Source organism: Benincasa hispida, chromosome 3 (genome assembly GCF_009727055.1).
Source record: "Benincasa hispida cultivar B227 chromosome 3, ASM972705v1, whole genome shotgun sequence".
NCBI lineage: Eukaryota > Viridiplantae > Streptophyta > Magnoliopsida > Cucurbitales > Cucurbitaceae > Benincasa > Benincasa hispida.
In genome coordinates this window covers 70,556,853-70,578,493 of record NC_052351.1, presented here as the reverse complement: position 1 = coordinate 70,578,493, position 21,641 = coordinate 70,556,853, and the positions used below count along the sequence as shown (strand labels likewise).

General features: G+C 33.5%; 3 protein-coding genes across 3 annotated transcripts; all 3 read left to right on the top strand.

Annotated features, from left to right (window-relative positions):
• Nucleotides 1–12,234: 12,234 nt before the first annotated feature.
• On the top strand, nucleotides 12,235–12,609 carry LOC120073696. The gene has a single exon (XM_039026497.1). The coding sequence runs from the start codon at nucleotides 12,235–12,237 to the stop codon at nucleotides 12,607–12,609; it is 375 nt and encodes a 124-aa protein (XP_038882425.1).
• Nucleotides 12,610–17,178: 4,569 nt separating this feature from the next.
• Nucleotides 17,179–18,894, top strand: LOC120072506 (probable glutathione S-transferase). The gene is made up of 2 exons (XM_039024883.1): nucleotides 17,179–17,612; nucleotides 18,345–18,894. The coding sequence occupies exons 1-2, from the start codon at nucleotides 17,319–17,321 to the stop codon at nucleotides 18,777–18,779; spliced, it is 729 nt and encodes a 242-aa protein (XP_038880811.1). The 5' UTR covers nucleotides 17,179–17,318; the 3' UTR covers nucleotides 18,780–18,894.
• Nucleotides 18,895–20,181: 1,287 nt separating this feature from the next.
• On the top strand, nucleotides 20,182–21,281 carry LOC120072507 (probable glutathione S-transferase). Its single transcript, XM_039024884.1, has 2 exons — nucleotides 20,182–20,557; nucleotides 20,783–21,281. Exons 1-2 carry the CDS (start codon nucleotides 20,249–20,251, stop codon nucleotides 21,134–21,136), a joined length of 663 nt encoding a protein of 220 aa, XP_038880812.1. The 5' UTR covers nucleotides 20,182–20,248; the 3' UTR covers nucleotides 21,137–21,281.
• The last annotated feature ends 360 nt before the right edge of the window (nucleotides 21,282–21,641 follow it).

Sequence of the window (21,641 nt, the reverse complement as noted above, 5' to 3'; positions counted from 1 at the left end):
TGGGTGAAGCTAGAAAATTGGCTAAGTGTTTGCCCATGCGTTGGCCTTGTACTAGGCATTGGAGTTGAGTCAAGGGCGTTGGCTTTACCTATTTGAGAGGTTAGTTGGGCATTTAAGGGAGCCAAGTGTGGCCGAGCGAAGAAAAGCCATGTGTTGTACAAGGCATGTGACAACCAAGTTTTGGAGGTTAGTATGCATGCAGCGGAATCAGGTGTGCGCGAGCATGGGCGCTGGGCATTGGAGTGTTGGGCGCACGGACGATCGTGTAGCTACATGCGGTGCTAAGTGATGCACTAGACAATAGCGCTACACGACAGGCGATGGCACTACACGATAGGCGATGGCGCTACATGATAGGCATGATTGCTAGACGATGGGCGTGATGTGTTAGACGATAGACGCCAGCACTACATGATGAGTGACAACGAGAGATACACGATGAGCAACAACGAGAGCTATGCGATAGGCTATGCGCTAGACGATGAGCGACAACGAGATCGTTGGGTGATAAGCGACAACGAGAGATCACTGAATGATGAGCTATGCGATGGGCGTTAAGCTAAATGATTGACACATGCATTGATCAGTCTTAACCACCGATTAAGGGCAATAATTATCCTAAGCACCAGATTTAACTCCATAGAAAAAAAAGAATTGTGGAGATGAAATCCTGATTACATTACTGCAGGCCAAAATTTGATTTAGAAGAGTATTTAAGCTGAAGGTGTCATGCTAGGCTTTAATGGTAAGCGGTGGGAAGTAGTATAAAAAGGGAGGCTGAACTTCAAAAGCTCAGTTCGAACAATTCCTCTATGAGATCTTGGTGTTGTTGGAAAGCTCTGAGAGTCTAGTTTCAGAGGTGAAGTTTCTGGAAGAATGTCTCACCGGAATAAGACCGGAGAAGGGAAAAAGTGACCAAAGGTTCAGTTCACGGGTGAATCCGGGCCATTGATGAAGAATTGAGGCTCTAGGACGAACCACAAAGAGTTTGAAGCTGAAATGTTAAGGTACGCTTTTTGAAACAATTGTAAACAAATTTGTAGAAGTAAATTTCTTAAGATGAGCTATAAAATATGAGTTATTAATTCAGTGATTTGAATTTGGAATTCTATGAACAAGCAGACAACTACTTGGGTTGAGTAAGTTGGCAGCTTAAAGTAGGCGCTCCGGCAAACTAAGGGCTGAGCACTCTTATGCATTGGACCTACTGTGTGGGCTGAGAAAGGCTTGCGTTGAAGGATAGGACGCATAGAGGCCTTTATGGATGACCATGTGCGGCTGAATGAACACTTAGAACAAGTTTTGGTTGCACAAGTGGGGATGCATTTGTGTGATGTGTTAGACACATAGCCGGAACCAAAATCTCAAAGAAATTTCTAAGTAGTAGATTACAGCAAGGTATGCGTTTGAATGAAGGTCTTCTAGGTGAAGGCTAAATGCAAGGCTTATTTGAGAGTTAGTCTCAAAAGGGAGACCAATGTTAGTAACTAAATTTATGCTTTTGTGTCCAAAGGATTGACACCAGTGTTAGAAGCATATCAACCTTTGAGGAGTAATCCTAAAAGTTGTGAGTGATTAAATATTTATAATATTTTTAAAGAAACCATGTTTTAAGAAAGATTATTCTCATGCTAGCTAGTTTTGCAAAGTAACTTTCCAAGCAAACTATGAGTTATGTTTTTAAACGCATGCCATGTATGAAAGTTTATTGAAAAGCTATTTATGTGTTTAAATACACGAAGCATGCGTTAGAGCCTTTAAAGACATGTTTTCTATGTGTTTTTCTTTACATGCTTTAAAGAGAAAGTCATAGTATGACTAGTATTACTTTAAGCTCGATACTGAGGGACATTAAGAAGGTATCTGAGCAGTAGTACATAAGGTATGATGGTACTTATAATCATGTGCACGTAGGTAGTTTAAAGTCAGAGATTGAGCAAAAGGATTCTCTCTTGACTAAGCATTTGACGTTGGGGTTTAACCATAGCAAGGTTATTCTCAACTAAGGAACAGTTTAATGTTTTATGATGAAAACAACTTTACATGTTTTATGCTTGAAAAATGTTTATATTTTAGTACTAGGTTACTGTAAAGATTTATATTTCAATATGATCTCTTTATTGAGACTTATGCATGAGAACCAGTTTTCTTTCTTAAGTCACTCACTAGGCTAGCAAGCTTACCTTATTTTTCAAATGTTTTTCTTTCCCCCAGGTAGCGGTTAAATCGTCAGAAGGTAGCTCTGCATCTGCTCTGCCACTCAAAGACAAGAGTTATTGTAACCCGTCAGCTAGGTGGTTACTGTAAATATTGTACACATGTTATAGCTGTTCATGTAGGGACTAAGATTTTGGGTGTCGGGACTTATGAGACTTGTAATGTAATCTTTGTAAATGTTTTGTGTTTAATAGTTAATGTTTATTTTGGCCATAGAGGCAGCCGCTGTATTTGAGATTGCATGTTGGTATCAGATTATTTCCACTAGAGTTAGTAGGCAGTAAGTGTCATAAAAGGGTTGATAACTACTGCAGTCATGTCCTTTCCTAGACTAGGAAAGTAGTCTGAGAGGGGGTGTGACAAAATACTTTCCTTAGAATATCTCATATTCTGATAGTCATTTAGCTACCATTTTTGGTCAGAAATTACTAACTCTTTAGTAATTCTATAAGTGTAAGCCTCTGTTTTTAGACCTCAGAAGTCAGCCCTAACGATGCTCTTAAATTGGAAAGTCAAAGTTGAAAATAACTTTAGAAATCATATCCATTTCTGGAGTTTGAGTTGTTCCAAATCTTATATTAAAACCCTCTGAGGGGATAACCGTCGTTAAACGAATAGTGAGGCCAATATAAAGACGAAAAACAGAGGCAACATAGGAACTTATGGTCCAAACCAATAGAAGAGACCGTAGGATATGTTGACACATATCCTTCACCCACTTACTATGAACTACTTCCCCTATTCACTTTGATCTTGACCTCATGATGAACACTTTTCGAATAGAGCGGTCGAGATATAATCGACACGAAGTGTTGCACTGATCTCACAGTGGGAATTTTTTAGAGACATGAGAATTGAAATCAATATATCATATATTGGATTTTTCATTGAACAACTGCCCCTCATTCACCTTCATATTGATTCACGCAAACACTTTCTGAATAGAGCAATCGAGGTATAATCGACACAAAGTGAAACATGAATTTCGATCGTGAACTCTTAGAGACGTGAGAGCTAAAAATAATCATATCATATATGTTTAATAATCTCTCGCTAAAGCGCTCTAAGATATCATACAAGTTATTTATTTTCACCGAAGTGTTCTAATAGTATATCATATATGTTATTAAACTCCCACTAAAGTGTTCTAACGATAAATGGGGTATACATTTTCTTGGTTTTGTTCCGGGTAATTAAACAACCTAAGTCTAGGTGTTTATCCAAGTATAATGTTTATATTTAGATTTTACCTATGATGTCTAAGTGATAAACCAATTTTAAAACCTCACATCGTTCAAGTATTGCTCATAAAACTGGTTAACAACACTCAATTATTCGGCCATAATCCCCAGATAGAGGTGTTCCATAGACCATCAACTTAAATACCCCAGCCTTAGACAGGATTATATACCTGTTGAGTTTGTAACCCTAGTTTTACAAGTTTAACGACCTATTTTAACTATTAAAACAAGTGGTTAACCTATGTGAACATGCAATTGTTCTCTGTTATGAATTTTAAATGTCTAACCCAATTTTATAATAACTTACAAAATTTTAGACATGCTAAACATCCACAACATTTATCAAAGTCATTCAATATTTAATATAATACTTATATTGTATAAAAGAAACCTTAAACATGCATACTATATATTATTACACTTTATAACATACTTTCAATGCATGTAACATGCTTCCTATGGTCGGATTTTAAATCTACATGGCATACTTTATGCACATACAAGATTTATTTAACTATAACATATATCACATGTATAAATAATTAAACACATACTGATATGATTTTAGTTTTGGCATTTACAAGCAAACAAAGGCCTAATTCTTACAAAAACAACAAGAATCGGCTCAAAACGCTTATGGACTGCTCGAATCGTCCCAAACCGGACCTGAACAACTTGAATCGGACGTGAACTGCCTGAACCGGACTAGCCAAAACCCATTTGAGGCTGAACCGGATAGGATTTAAAGAAAAAAGGGTAAAACCGGTCAAAAAACGCTTGTCAAAGCTCACTATTGGTTGGTTGAAAACTCGCTACTCGCTCCTGGATGAAACTCATTCCTCGCTCAAATATGAGCAACATTGCAATACTCAAGGGCATCGTTGCAATGAAGGCTGGACAAAAGCTCATGACCAGTTTTCTGCTACTCGGCCTTCTTCACTTCTTTCTTCAATTACAACTTAATTTCAACTCTAATGACTCCAAATAAATTACAGACTCTTGAGCACATATATAAGCTCATCAATCAAGAGCCAATTACAAATTAAACAAAAAAATTAAAGAGAAAAAAATGGCAAATCTAAAAAAAAAAAAGTACCAGTGCACCATTTTCATATATCTCATGAAAAAACACCCACCAAGTCAAAATTAAACCAAATAGAATGCTTAAATGATGCTCTGATACCAATTGTTAGAATCAGAAATCGCGCTGCAGAAGTTAAACGGATCAATAAGCATTCTAATTCATTAGTTTTCATTTCAAATTAAGCATGCTCATAAAAATAATAAAAGGGTTTCATGACATACCTTTGAAGAACCATTTATCTTGAACCATTGACTTACGCCCTACCATCGCTCTTTCACTACTGTGACTTCAAATGTTGGAAGCCAAACATAGAAATATCCTGTTGGAAAATATCCTGACCTACTACTACGAACACACAACATGAGTTGCTAGATTATGGAATATTTGCAATCAAATTCTTAAAGCATTTGGTAACGGGTAGGATCCTTCTGTAATCACTTAGGAGAAGATTAGTGACTATAGAATTTAGTTGACGTGCCAGCTGTGGGCAAGCGCTCCATATTATTGATGTAATTTTACATGTGATGTATATAAAACTCAATGTAATTTCACATGTGATGTATATAAAATTGTCAATGTAGTTTTACTAACATGTTAAGTAAGAGAGAATGAGATTAGCGAGAGTGACACTAAGAGAAAGTGAGACATTTACAGAAATGAAAATGATGATTGGTAGATATAAACATGTAAAGTAACGTTACTAGATGAGCGAGATTAACGAGAGCGACATTAAGAGAGAGCGAGAAATTTATAGAACAAGTCATAAACTATAAACATGTTAAGTAACGTCACTAGAGACAGCGAGATTAGCGAGAGAAACACTAAGAGAGAGTGGGACATTTACAAAATGAGTCATAAAGAGATAACATGTTAAGTAACGTTACTAGAGAGAGTGAGATTAGCGAGAGCTGTTGGGTTTTATGTCCTAAAACTTGTGGTATGTAAACAATGGAACTTATTCTGGAAATTCAATAAAGATGTTATTGAATAAATCTATTGCTTGAATAGAAATCCAATAAACTTAAAAGTTCCTCGACTATTGAATGAGTACTTGAACTTTATGTGGAGACATAAAGGTGGATCAGGTTCAAGTAAATAGTCAAAATGATCTATAGTATATGGATAAGGTTGGGTACCTTTTTCTGGTAACACTATTGGATGCGGCCCACTCTGTAGTTGTTACAAGGAGTTGTAAAGTGCTACAAACGAAGTGATCCTAATTCGTTCATGTTGGACATGAAGAGTGGGGGTGTCATTGTTCAAAAGGTTTTGTAAAAGATCGAACTACGAAATTAGTCACTCTTACTTTATAACGCTGTTTACTGTTTAAGACTGACTATTTCAAAGCGATGACTTAGGTAACTTGACCTTAATCCTGAGCTAACTATGAACTCCTGTTTATTTGGGATTGCCCTTAGATTTGCATAGGTGAGGGTTGGCTCAACAACGCCGGCTCAATAAGACTCCCATATCAGGGGTAAGACTAGATAGATAGCTGGGGACATAGGGTGCAAGAGGGAATTCACTCCTACCTGCTTTAGGAATAGTAGAGAGGTTGTTCCATTAAGTGCTGATTCTGGGACTTGAACAAAGGATCCCGCCCTTTCATTTGGCATGAAAGGGACTCGGTTTTATGATTGGATCACAAAATAATTGTTTATTAGGGGATCCGTGGGGACTTAAGAAACAAGAGGTAATTTCGGGGGTAAAACAGAGATTTGACTCAGTCGTTATTGCGAACAACCTGTGAAGGGTTAACTTACTAATCATGGTTATATCGAGTGGACATAATATATCTAGGAGTTCTACTATGGCCTTTAGTGGAGTGACCCATTAGTTAACGAATGAAGGTTAGATCGGTCTAATGAGTTTAGTCGATTAATCTCAGATCGTTGAAGCCCATGGTCTGTAGGTCCATGAGGTCCTCTTATTAACTCGGAAATGGATTAGCTCTAGAATAGCGTGATAAGTTAATTTGAAACGTTCAAATTAGAATCTAACGAAATTGGAGAAAATATATTTAAATATGATTTAAATATATGAAGATGAATTGTGTAAAACTTAATTTAATATTGGATATTAAATTAATTAGAATTATTTAAAATTTTTAAATAATTATTTATTAATTTTATCAAAAATTAATTTGTAAAATTAATAAATTTTGATTTTAGAAATAAAATATGATTTTAAAATCAATTTTGGATTTTTAGAAATTGAAAAATTACACAAACTTGAAAAATGGGTTTTTCAAAGTTCATCTTCAACTTGCTCACTAGGAACCCATCACCTCTTCCTTCATTAAATCTTAAGCATGAGCTGCATCTCATGCAAGGCATCTTTTTGCATGATAGTCTACAATATATTGAAGAGATTGGACTGAAAAAAAGATAGATGAACCGATTGAATTTTTGCTGAAAAATTCGGATGAAGAAGGTGTTCTTCAATGGGTTGGTTCAGTGAGCGTTCTCTATATTCCCTTTGATTCCAGTTTATTTTGAATCCCACAACTCAATCTAGAGCACCAAGAGGATAATAGGGAAGATTTTGTGATGGTCTACACAAGGATTTGGAGGATTTAGCAACTGGAAATAGAGATTTCAATGGTTCGACCAAGGTATGTTCTTGAAACCTATTAAACTCTGTTTTAGCATGTTTCTTTTAAGCCAAAATTAATCAATTAGAATTCTTATACATCCTGATATCTTCCACTACGTGCTAATGTCAATCCAACAAGAGCGACACTAAGAGAGAGCGAGACATTTACAGAACGAGTCATAAAGAGATATACTGTTTGACTCCGAATCGATGTCGTTAATTCGACTCCAAATGGAAACAAAAATATTTATAAACCACCGAAATCTGCATCTTAAACTAACATGTAGTATAAGCGACAAGTACGGAATCAATCCACAGGGAAGCTAATGTCTAATCTTTTCTTAAGCTAAATTCAACTATAAAGGTGATACCAACGAGGGGTTTTGGGTTTTGATAAAATGAGAAACATGCTTGAAATTAAAAGATAGAGGATAAATGCAAACAAAGATTAGTCAATCTAGCTTCTAGAACAAGTTAGACATTCAATGCCATTCAATGCAATTTCTATCACTAATTCCCACAAATTAATCATGCCATCGAATTATGCACATAACTACTTACTTGACTCAACTAAGCTAGCCTCTACAATGGCGGAAAAATAGCAATAATCTAATCAAGAAAGAGTCCTCAGCATTGATTAAAGTTGGAAAGACCTAACCCTAATCAATCTATATGCTTTTAATCCTATTGGGTTCGATAGCATCTATGTAGAATTAAAACCATATGCATTATGCTCAAGGATTCATTTGTGCCAACTAATTATCAAGATAGCAATATTCAATAAATCAAAATTATCTTTGAATCTAGCAATTAATGTATTCTAGGAATCAAATACACAATTAACTATTACCACTTATTGGATCTTAGCTACACATTTTTTTTGCAAGAATACATTTTAAATCGACATACTCATGAAAGATTTTACCGAAACTAAGAATCTTAGCATTACATGCTTATGAGATAAAGATCCATAAACATGCTGTAGAAGTTCAAATTGTTTCAAAGAAGCATAAATTCATATTACAATTAGTTAAAGAAGGGCAGAAATCTCAAGAAATGTGCAAAGAATTCTTGAACTAGAAACAAAATTGAATACTTACCTCATAAATCCACAGACAAATCTATAAAGAAGATCCAATCATTTGCTTACAATCCAAAAATATAATGAAAAATTTAACCTAATTGACACAGAATTACAGAGGAGATGAAGAAATTTAGAGACAAACATCGAACTCCATATGAAATTTTGCCTCCCCTTTGTTAAAAATGAAAGAAATCCTTTTATACTCCCAAATGTAGTGTCACAACTCTCAGAAGCATTGGGTGAACGGTGCGACACTGGCATGATGCTCGGTTGCGCAAAAGGCGCGCATGGACATTTATGTTAAAATCCGTAGCATTGTGACGCTCTTTGATAGTGTTGCAACGCTGCTCTGTATGGCCGAATATAACATGCTTCTATCTTTTAGCGTTGCTCAACGTTAGTTGGATAGTCGTGATGCTACTTCCAGTGACATTTTGATAATTATTTTGACTTTCTTCAATTATATTTATTTCTGGGTCCTTTTTTATCCTTTTTAGTCCAAATTTCTTGCAATTACTCTAAAATGCACTCGAGACTATTTTACCTATAAAATTGACATTTAAAGCAAAAAAATATCATAAATTTGAGGGATTTAATTTTAAGAACATAGCTCTTTTCAAGGCCTATCAAAATACCCCAACTTAAGTCTTGATCGTCCTGAACAAGTAAAATTATAAATATACATTCAGTCAAGCAAAATATGAATCACTTATTTGTTCATTCATTCATTCAAGTTGTTCATACATCTACTTGACTTACACTAGAATTTGATTTTTGTCTCTTTTCTCAATAATCTAAGAAGCAATGATAAAACAAGAATCAAGCATTTAGAAGGCTAAAATTTTACTAACAAAGAATTGAAACTTATTTTTTAAAAAGAAAATTCTTTTTCTAGCAAAGTCATAAAAAAAAGGATTGCAATGCTTTAGTTTATTTAAGAGCAAAAAAACTCATGAAAAGATGATATCTAACTCTCAATTCCTCTTCGCTCTACACTGACCAGATTATTGGTCTAAGATATACGTAATTGGCAAAAAACAGAGACAATACTAAGACAAGGGTACCTTTATAAACTCATCCACAAAAATATTAATTGACATTTCTTTTACCTAGAGCGATAACTTTCACACTTCGACCATCGGGAACCTATTACTCTTTGTCTTAGAATTGTCTCTCTGTTTTGCAAGTTTAGATATATCTTAAACCGATAACTAAGCCAGTGTAGGGCAAAGAAAACTTGATAGTTAAATAAAAACCATTCCACTAACCTTAGACTCTTAAGTAAACTAAAAACTTTGCACTCGTTTCTTTCATGATTTTTCTAAGAAAAAGAATTTTCTTTTCAAAAAGAAATTTCAATTGATTGTTAGTAAATTTTAACTTTATATATGCTTGTTTGTATCAATGTTTCCTTGATTATTGATTAAAGAGTTAAGAATGAAATATTTGTGTAAGTTAAGTGAGCATATAAACAATTCAAATGAACAAACAAATAAGTGTTTCATATTTTGACTGAATGTATGTTTTCAATTTTACTTGCTCAGGACGACCAAGAGCTAAGTTTGGGGTATTTTGATAGGTCTTGAAAAGAACTATATTTTATATGTTAACTCTCTCAATTTATACTATTAATTTGCTTAATATGTCAATTTTATAGGTAAAATAGTCCTGAGAGCAATTGGAGCAATTAGAAGAAGTTTGGAGCTAAAAAAGGAGCAAAAAAAAGCAAAAGATCACCTAACTAGAAGAAGTCAAGATATTTACCATTTAGCCATCATTGAAGCAACATTGCAACGCTAAAAAAATACAAAGGTCCAACGCTGTCTTGATGCTAAAAGACAGAAAGCAACAAAATTCCGAAAAAAAAGGTAGTGTTGCAACGCTAACCTTCAACATTGCAACACTACGAACATTGACAGAAAAATTAAAAAAACGCACGTGTGCACCTTTGCGCAAGCAGCATTGCAACACTTCCTACCAGCGTTGCAAGGTTATGACCTGCATCTATTAAAAATCAATTTTTCTGGAAATTGAGGGGAGACCATTTTTTACGATTTTGAGATCAATTTTTACAATTTTGAGAGAGAATTCTGTAATTTGTTCATTCTTGTATCATTTTCTTGTAATACTCAATGATTTTTTTTTTTTTTTTGAAGATTTTGCCACTTCATGAGTAGGTAAGTTTTATTTCGTCGGTATTATGTTAGATTAATCAATTTTGGAGACTTTTCTTTAATTTTCCTCTTGTAATTTGTTGTTTTTGTATGTTTTTGGTCTTAGTTTCAATAAAATCTGCTAAAGATGAATTGGCAACTCAATTTTAATTGATTTTTGTATGCAAAATTACATGGCTCTATAGCATAATTGTAATTAGGTTGCAAGAACTAGTGATTTTGATGGAAAGTTTGGACTTTTTTTCCTTCATATTTTCTAGAAAAGATTTACTAGTTTAGAACATTCATATTAATCATGCTTGATTTTAGTCTTTTTAATTTCAAGAATTTCATAGTTGAGAGAATCCAAGAAATGCATGCAATTTTGAAATTAAATGTGGAATGTTTTTAAGAAAGCATTTATGAACTAAATTAGGGTTAATTAACCAATTTAGGTTAATTGGCTAATTAGGGCATTAGGGCTTAGCCTTAATGAACTATGGAACAATTGAATTGCTTGAAATCAATTAAGTCTATGATAGAATTAGGTTAATCTACATGAGATCCCTAAGATCCTTTTTCTATTGAAATTCTTACATAGTTTCTTTCATACTCTTTCTCATTAATTTCATTACCAAAAGTTCATATTAATTCTTTACTTTTACTTTGTTTCTTAAAATCTACTCCTTCCCCCCCCGCCCTCCCAATTTGGCTTTCAAAACTCAACTTTGCCAATTAATAAAGGTTCTCTATGGATCAACCTCTTACTTCCACTATTACTACGTGTTATTAATAGTTGTGCGTATTTTAGAGATTTTATTTGTTTTGGGTTAAGTTGAACTAACGACATCATTTTTAGCTCGAACACACCTTTATGTCTCTACATATATGTTTAAATTATATAAAATAACCTAGGATTTTACTTTATTGAATTGATTGTATGCTCATAAAATAAAAATTATTTTATTAATAACAATTTGTTTATACAAATTTTACAAACTACGAGAATACATGGGAGATTTAGGACACCAATCCCAATAGTATTAAGACTTGAAACGATGCTACTGGTGGAATGATATGAAAATAATAATTATCGAGTTTGTCACCAAGTGTTTGGTGTGCCAACAGGTTAAAGCCCCGAGATAGAAGCCAACAAGCTTGTTGTAGTCCATAAATGTACTAGAGTAGAAATAGGAGCATGTGTCTATGGATTTCATCATGGGTTTGCCTCGGACAGCGAAAGGCTATATGGTGATATGGGTTATAGTGAACATACTCAGTAAGCTGACACATGTTATTCTAGGAAAGTCGGCATATTTAGTGAATAGATGGGTACAGTTATATATGAAAAAAGTGGTGAGATTGCACGAGGTGCTCATGTCCATCGTATCTGAAAGGGACTTTCGTTTTATATCCAACTTTTGGAAGAGTATTCAGACAACGTTGTGTACTTGATTGGATTTCAGTATAACTTTTCACCTATAGACTGACGGTCAAACTGAGCTTTTGAACCAAACCTTGAAAGATATGTTACATGCATGTGTGCTGGAGTTTTGAGGGAGTTGGGATTCCCATTTGCACTTGATGGAGTTTACTTATAATAATAGCTACTAGGTCACCATTGGCATGGTGCCATTAGAGGTCCTCTATGGGAGGAGTTGTAGGTCCCCGATTTATTTGGATGAGGTCAATCAACGAAAGTTGTCGGGTCCAAAATTGGTGCAGACCACCAATAAGGCGATACAGAAGATTAGAGCCAGAATGTTGACAGCTCAAAGTTAGCAGAAAAGTTACCCTGATGTTAGGCATAAGGACTTGGAGTTTAAGGTATGTGGTAAAGTATTTTTGAAAGTGGTGTCTATGAAAGGAATGTTGAGGTTTGACATGAAGGGTAAGTTGAACCACTGGTTCATTGGGTCATTTGAGATCCTAGAACGGATCCGTCCTGTAGTTTATCTGCTGGCTTTGCCATCATCTCTTTCGAAAGTTCGCAATGTTTTTCATGTTTCAATGTTGAGAATGTACATAGCGGACTCATCTCATATTGTGGATTATGAGCCGTTGCAATCAAATGAAAACATAAGTTACAAAGAGAAACCTATTCAAATTTTGACCAAGGAAATGAATGCGTTGCGTCACAAGGAGATTTGCTTTGATGAAGATTCTTTGGTGAAATCATCCGTTCGAAAAAGCAACATGGGAATGAGAAGACGAGATGAGGTCACAATATCTTGAGCACTTCAAGATTAAAACTTTCAAGGATGAAAGTTTCGTAAGGGGGAAGAATGTGACATCCAAAATTTTTAGGTAATTTAAATTTAATTATCTTGAACTATTTGGGGATTATTTTGAATGAGGTTGAACTGGATTATTGTGCAAGGATAATTTAATTTTAAAGTTTACTTCGATGAAGGATTTGGAAATTTAATTTAAAGAGAGTTAGGATTTAATTCAATTTTTAATTCAATTTGTGAAATTGAATTAAATTGGAGAGATTTAAAAATTGTTTATAATTTAAAGAAGATAACTAATTTAAATTATTTTTATAGGGTAATTTATTTAAATTTATTTGCAAAAGGATTTGGGGATTTAGATTCATAAAATAGATTGAAACTTGGAATTTGAAAAGGAAAAGAAAAAGGATTTAAAAATTATATGTATTATGTCATCCATTGCAGCGGAGCCGTTTCATGAGCCGGGGGGGTGGATGAAGCTCCAAATCCTGTTTTGGAATGAAAGAGAGGAAAAAAATAGAAAGAAAAAAAGAGACTAAATTTCCTTCTTCCCCTTGGAATTTGGGAGGATTTTTAGCCAATGTCCTGTACGTTGAAAGTTATTTTCGTCGTACTTTTTGGTGGAGTTTTGGGTAAGTTTTTGCTAGTTTGGTTAAACTCTTGGTTTGATTCTTAAGGAATAATATCTACTCATTCAATTTTGGTTAAAATTTGTCGATACCCTCTATGTTTGGATTCCTTTTTTAGAATGAAGAATTTAAGGGTATTGAGGTGCAATCCACCAATTTGAGACCGTTTTGGGTAAGTGTTTGGGTCTTGAAACTGTAAATTTTTATGTAGTTGGGGTGATTGGGAATTTTGGCCTTATGCGGAAATCCTAATTGTGGTCTATAACTTAGGACTTGGCTTGTGATCTTTTGGAGCAAACACAAGTTAAGATCGATTGTACTTGGCTGAACTAAGACTTGAGATGAGTGTCTTTCTACTGGTTTGCTTTCAAACCAGTCATCCCCCTACACATCATTATGATTGGATTGTTTATTTTAGACAGATTGGACAAAAGTGAGGAAAATATCATGTATTATACATCACAAGCGTTTGTTCAAATCCGTGTTTACAAACTAAAGGACACGAGAGTTTAGGACATCATTCCCAACAGATTTGCTGTTGGAATTCGAGTTTCCAGTGGTTCTTAAAAGGTATATCATGAAACCCTCTTATTAGTTTATGAGCATGCTTAATTTAAAGCCAAAATTAATGAATTAGAATTTTTAATGATCTGTTTTACTTCCGCAACGTGTTTTCTAACTCTAAGAAAAGCAACTTAGGATGTGTTAGAGTCATCTGATGAAGGGGTGTTATCCAAGAAAGCGACGAAGCAAGATGAGCGATGGATACTAGAACGATGGGAGTGCTGGATTCAGTGGGTATTAGAACAATGGGTGATGGGCTTGGTGGGAAGGATGGACTCAGATGGAAGGATGGGCTCGGTGGGAAGGATGGGCTCGATGGAAGGTAGAGGAATGGGTTCACGGCAGTGGAGGATAGAGGATGAAATGTTAGAAATGAAAGCGATGAAAGATGAAATGATAGAAATGAAGCAATTATGTCATGTTTTATAAAGAAACAGGTAATCTTTTTTCTTTAAATCACTTGCCTTCATTTTTTTTTCTTATAATTAGTTAACTTTTTAGTTTCATATGAAATTATCATAGGTTGAACCAAGTGAGGAACTTTCAAATGCTACTGCAAGTGTACTTAAGGCAACAAATCTTCCTTTAACTTTTCTAATATCATCTCCATCGGTAAATTTATTTGTAACGTGATGAGAATTATTCTTGATTTTATTATTATCTTATTCTAATATCTCATATTTTTCTTTTGATAGAGTATCAATAAAAATAGTCAAATTAAGTACAAGTTATTAGATTGATATGACTCAGGAGAGATTGTTGCAGAAGGACGATGGTCTTCTAATGATCTAGCCGCTCTTGTTCATCACATTCCTATTAATCCACATGCAGTTAGAGTATGGGTTGATGTATCAAAGAAACCCGACACATATTTGTGGAGGCCTACATCTGAGATGACGTGTATTGAAGAAGCTTTGGGCAGTACAGTTGCATGGCCATCTGATAAAGTGATTATTGGTATGTTATTTTCTATGCTTATTTATCTACATTTATTAAAAGATTTACTATATTTATTTAATATTCACTATTGTTGGTGTATACAAAATCGCATATTGATATAGATTTTATAAATTTATGTAGGTGAATGACATGATGCCTTACCAGAGGAAAAAAGAACCAACGATGATAGCTTAACTACGATTTTTGAACATTTGGTGAATTTTGAACACCTTGTATTTTGAGGGCTAACTTATGTTGTTGGTGTGGTCACTAAATACTTTATCTACCTTGTATCATTTCGACACAACTTTATTCTAGGAAATTATTGAATATTTTATTTTATAATGTTAATAGTTATGAATGGAAGTATTAGTATTTACTATGTTATGAAATATATTATGTGCATATATTTTCACTAAAATTGAGTACTTGAGCTACAATTTATCAAATCTAATTAATTAAAGAATTATTTTTGAAAAAAAAGTTACCTCTTTTATGACTAGGAGTTAAAGCTATACAAAGATTTCTATAGCAAGAATGAAACGCTATTAAAAAGTTATTATAATAATAATAATAATTGGAAAAAATTAAATGACATTACTATAGCATACAATTATAGCTATAAATACTATATTATAGCGTTGGAAAAAGGTTATTATATGCTAAAGATAATACATTATTTTAGCTATACAAACATATTATAGCTTTAATAAAAAACACTATCAAATATTTTTATAGCATCACACATAAGCTATATCTTCATACTTTATAATAGCATCCAATATAGCTCTATAAAAACGCTATAAAAAGTCCCAAACACTTAATAATATGGGTTGTCAAAACTTTCGTAAAAGACTATAAAAGGTCTTTTATAGCTTTTTTCATTAGCTATCATATCCTTTATTTCTTGTAGTGAATGGACTCATGGAAGTCAGTGGAGGATGGAGGAATGGGCTCGGTAGAGAGTGGAGGGATCGACTCACGGGAGCTAGTGGAGGATGGAGGAATGGGCTCGATGGAGGGTGGAGGAATGGGGTCATGAGAGGGTGGAGGGACGGGGTCACAAGACTCGGTGGAGTGTAGAGAGACAGAGTCACAGGACTCCATGGAGGGTGGAGGGATGGGGTCATGTGACTCTATGGAGGGTGTATTACACCAATGGACATTGGAGATAATGTCCATATCTACAAATTGTCCAAATACTGTCTTTTTGAAGAGGGGAAGCTGAGTGAGCGTAAGCTTCTCTTTCACTATCTTAGTAGCCATCTCAATGTAAGAGGATAGGCTGGTTGCTTGGCTTAGAAAATAATCCTAGGGAGGAATCTTGAATTGTCTAGCCATACTGCATAAAATAACAAAAAACACCAACAAATAAGTATTTTGTTAAATACTCACTCTTCGATGCATGCTACACAATACTCGATACTCAATACTCAATATATGATACACGCACATGCTACATATTGTCCATTCCTCATTACATGTGACTCAAAGGTCGATTACTGAGCACGGTTTGATTTTCCACCTTAATGACTAATCCTACTCAAATCCTAAACCGTAGATGATCTGAAAAACCAAAAATGTGAAAACCGAAACGGAAAAAATTCAAACTTCAACCAAACATGCAAGGTATGAAAAATGAAGATATTTTTCTTATTATTTGTTTTAAATGCTCTCAATTTTTGTGTGGCTGAGACACATAAAATAAATTTATCTTACAATGCTCTAAGTATTGTTCTTATGTCTTTTCTGTCACTGAAGGTTAAAACTGGTCATCTATGGTAAAACCGGAACTAGACTCAATTAAGAAAAATTAGTTTGTAATTTCTCAACCAAATTTTTAAGTTTGGTTTTGTTTTTTTTGTTTTACTTTCCTTTTTTCACGTAACGTAATTCCGTTTTTTTTCAAAATAATATTATAATTAAAAATACTATGACTAAAAGACTTAAAAAAATAAAGAACTAAATTCAAAGGCTTCCAGGAGAAAAAAAGTATACCACGTACTCTATTATTTGATAAACTATTTTTTCCCTTTTTAGTCAGAGTTTAACAACATTTTTGTTAGAAAACATAATGAGAATTTATTTTAAACAACACACTCCAAAATAAAAATTAGTATCTTAAAAATTAACTTGAATATAAAATAGTCAGAATTTAACTTGAGTTGAAAATTGTCTTAAAAATATGGTTAGAGTCTAACTCGAGTTAGCATTTACTACTACAACCACATGTTTCAACTAAAAATGTACTATCTTCATTAATCCATGGACAATACTTCCTTAAAAATGCAAGGAAGTGAGTGAGAAAGAAACTTCTTTCATAACAAGAAGAAATAGCAATTAAATAAAATCATTAATAATGGTTCCATAGTCAAAAAATTAGACACAACTCAATAAAAAGGAAGAAAATGGAGAAGAGTGAAAATCTTCACAATTTATAAAAATCAAACGGACACTTTCATTGAACTTTCAAAAACTTACAAGAGAAGAAAGCCAAACCAACAAATATATAATAATCATAATGATAATAATAATAATTTAAAAAGAAAAAAAAAAAGGGCCAAAGCCTCCATTGACAATGGATGAAGTGAAGCGCCATGAAAATAGGTTAGATCTTTCCACCTGCAGAGTCATTTGGGCTCTGTCCCTCAAGAACATACCCTACGAATATGTAGAAAAAGATCTCACCGAAAAAACTCCTTTCCTCCTTCACCAGAAGGTCTCCATGATCGTTGATGGGGGAAAATGGATCGCCGACTCCTCTGTTATTCTCGAATATATCGATGAGACGTGGCCTCAAAACCCCCTACTCCCTGTCGATCGCCTCGACAAAGCTACTGCTCGATCTTGGATTCGATTCATTGATGATAAGGTAGTTGCATCATTTGCCCTAAATTTTACAACTTTTTATAGGTTGACCGGAGTGATTATTGGCACTTTTTTTCTTTAAATTATCCCAATTTTTTATTCAATATTTTTCTTTAATTTACATCTTTGAATTCTGTGAGCAATAATATGTTCCTAAACTTCTCTAGCATATTTGACCTTTTTCTAAAATTAAATAATGAATGTGTGTGTTTTCAAATATGGCAGAGTTTTATAATCTAAGATGCTAATAGAATTCTTTATGTGTCAATCTGTTATTTATAATAATTTCCATGGCAAATCACGAGTGAGTATTATGACAATTGAGTTATGCTCATGAAATTTATAAATTTTTAATGATAAATAGATAGAATGATTTATTAGATATTAAATCATTTTTAGACCTTAAATAAAAAATTTAATGTTTTATTGACATTCAAGAGCATATTAAACAAAATTTAACACTCTTCTATCTATTATAAACATTTTAAAGTTTAATAATTAATAATTTAGATTGTTTATATCAAATTCTTATAAAAACATATCTACGGTATAAAATGTATATGTTTCGAGAGATCTATTCTATGATCGAATTTGTGCATTGATCGAGTTCAGCTTCAATTTATACTTCAATGAATGAATTTAAAAAGCTTATGCATTAATTTTGTTAGAATTAATCAAATAATTTAGAAGAAAGTGAAAAAAAATACATTTATAATGATCGGAGTATTGAATTCAGCGGGCGGTCGTGTCTAGAATGTTCTGTTCTGGCGGGAATGAACAGATAAAGGCGAAGCAGGAAAGCTTGGAAATGCTGCAAATCTTAGAAGAGGATGGGATCGGCGAGGAGAAATTCTTCGGCGGAGAGAAGATCGGGATGGTGGACTTAGCATTAGGAGAATTTGTAGAGTGGTTGGGAGTGTTTGAAGAAGTAATCGGCGAGAAATTGATGGAATCCGGTTCATTTCCTCGGCTAGAAGCTTGGAGCAGAGCTTTCATGGCAGTTCCGGCAATCAGAGAGAATCGTGCCGATCGAGATCGGATGGTGGAAAATTTCAAGCGTTATAGGGTTCGGCTTCTGCATCCTTCTTCAACGGATCATGATCTTAAGGGGTTTTTGGAGCTCTTTCGATGTGTCTGTGAACTCGTTTCTTGCCTTATTAGGATTCATTGAACCGTTTCCGTATTTTGTAAAACCAACTTATTACTCCGGTTCAGGTTACGATAGCTTTTTAAATATTTGTTGTTAATTTTACTTTTGAATAAAAAAAGTAAAATAGTATTTGATAGATTTTAATTTCAAATTTAAAAAATTAATTAGAATGTTAGATAACATCAATGATGTGAATCAAAGTACATTTCTTATTTTAATTAGTTTCGTAATTAATTTATAATTTACTATAGTATATATTTTTTAAAATTTGATATAATTTTAATTTTAATTAATTTTGTTATAATTATTATAAAAAATTGAAAATACATGTGAAAAATATATTAACATGAAAGAATATTATTATAAGACCCTTATTTAAATGGTTAAGAAATGAGCAGGTTTTTAACATATTTTTAAAAGTGATTATCCTAGATTAATTCATTATTTGATTTACCAAATAGTGGAGGCGGTTAAGATTTTTCCAAAATTACTTTTTACAATTGCAAAAGTAATTTCAAATAGAGCCTAAATTGATTTATGTTTACATATAAGTTGGGTTCATTTTAGGTAATTTTTGGATTTTGAAAAGTTCTTTTTTTTTTTTTTTCTAAAATGTTTATATTTTCTCCAAAAATACTAATATAGAGTTTTTAAAATTAAAATAAAATGAAAATTGAGACAACGACTAATGTGAAAAAAATGGAAAGGCAATCATGTTCGAATCACCTCCTTATCACACATTCGGATCGAGGAGGTTCTCACTTGGGCATCATTGACTCTTTTATCAACTACCTATATATAAGGGTAATTGAAATAAGTAGCACTTTTAGAATTAATAATTGATAAGTATATAGCAAGGTTCAAGTTGTAAATATGATAAAATCTATCACTGGTAGATTTCTATTAATAGTAGACTCTATGATTGTAGAATCATACTAGTGATATGATCTATGATGGATAGAATTTGAAAGTCGGATCTAAATTTTGTTATATCTTCAAATTCTTTTGCATTGTGCTATATCTTCTAATATTTTAGGCTTAATTGTTATATTTACAACTACTCCTTATAAATAGCATGATATCATTTACAACACCATTAATGTAAAGTCACGTAACATCTAATTTGTAAAGATGGATTATAAAAACAAATTATCAATATATCTTATGAAATGAAATCAATAGGTAACAAAATTCTTAATCTTAATTCTAGAATTGAAACTATACCCGAAGGTTAGGTATATTTTGTATAATTTAACTTAAAAATAACAAATGATAGTAGAATGAAAATAAAAAATAAGAAAGTAGAATGAAAATAAAAAACAACAACTTTCCCTATCTCAATTAGTTTTAATTGCAAAAAAGTCAAGATTAGAGAGTAAAGTAAATGAATTGGTTGACAAAGTCAAAAGTAAACGTAAGGACGAATAAAACACACTTCAATAAATAAGGAGGAAGAAGAAGACCTAACAGAAAAAGCTCATCCATTGACAATGGATGAAGTGAAGCTGTTTGGAAATTGGTCGAGTCCTTTCGTTTACAGAGTTAAATGGGCTTTGGCCATCAAAGCCATTCCCTATGAATATGTAGAAGAAGATCTCTACAACAAAAGTCCTTTGCTCCTTCACTATAATCCTATCTACAAGAAGGTTCCTATCCTCGTCCATGGCGGAAAATCTATATGTGAGTCTACTATCATCCTCGAATACCTCGACGAGACATGGCCGCAAAATCCCCTATTCCCTGTCGATCCCCTCGATCGAGCTACCGCTCGATTTTGGATCCGATTCGTTGAGGATATGGTAAGTTTACGCACAAGTGTTGGGATATAATAAAATTTCTGTCAAAACTCCTGATGACTTCAATTAATTAGGTCGATGTTCATAACTTTTGTTGACGAATTAAGGACATGTTTCAAAATTTGTTGTGATTTTAGATAACAGAAGAAAGAAGGAAAGGATGAAAGTTGTTATTAGATTAGAAAATAACGATCCTATAAATAATAATGAAAATATTTCATAATTCAGGGACTAACCACATGGAGAATGTTCTGTTCGAATGGGGAAGAACGCGAAAAGGCAAAGCGAGAGAGCTTGGAGATGTTGCAGATCGTAGAGGAGAAAGGCATCGACGAGGGAAAGTTCTTCGGTGGAGAGAAGATCGGGATTATGGATTTGATGTATGGAGTATTTGGATATTGGTTGGGAGTGATTGAAGAGCTGATTGGCGAGAAACTGATCCAAGTAGGTTGGTTTCCTCGGCTGCATGCTCGAATAACAAATTTTTTAGAAGCTTCAATGATTCGAGAGAATCGTCCGGATCGAGATCGGATGCTCGTCACATTCAAAGCCCTGAGAGAACGGGTTCTTCAATCAAAATGATGTTTGGCTTTTGAGTTGTATCAGAATGTAATTTGAACTGCTTTATATCGTATATGTATGTGTTTATGTGTGTGATATGTTGTACTACACTTCTTAGTTGTGATGAATAAAATGGCAGGGAGTGATTTTTATTTGGTAGGCAAAATATCTACGATACTGTCAAAATGTTATGAAGGCCTCATAGTTGATTCATAAAAATTAGAATGGATAATTGATTAATGGATTGCATAGTTTATTTTTCTAATAAAAAAGGGGATAAAGCCATTTTATCATATATCCCATTCAAATCTCTATACCTTCCACAAATCTTAAATTTAATTCATTAGATCTAGAAATTGAATATTGGAAAACCTAAGATTTAGTTGAATCCAAGGATGGGAGAAGAAATGAAGGTCCATGGAAGTTGGGCAAGTCCTTTTAAGTCATAGAGTGATTTGGGCTCTGCAACTCAAACACATATCTTTGGGATTAATGTCCTAAATCTCTCTTATATTCTCATTGTTTG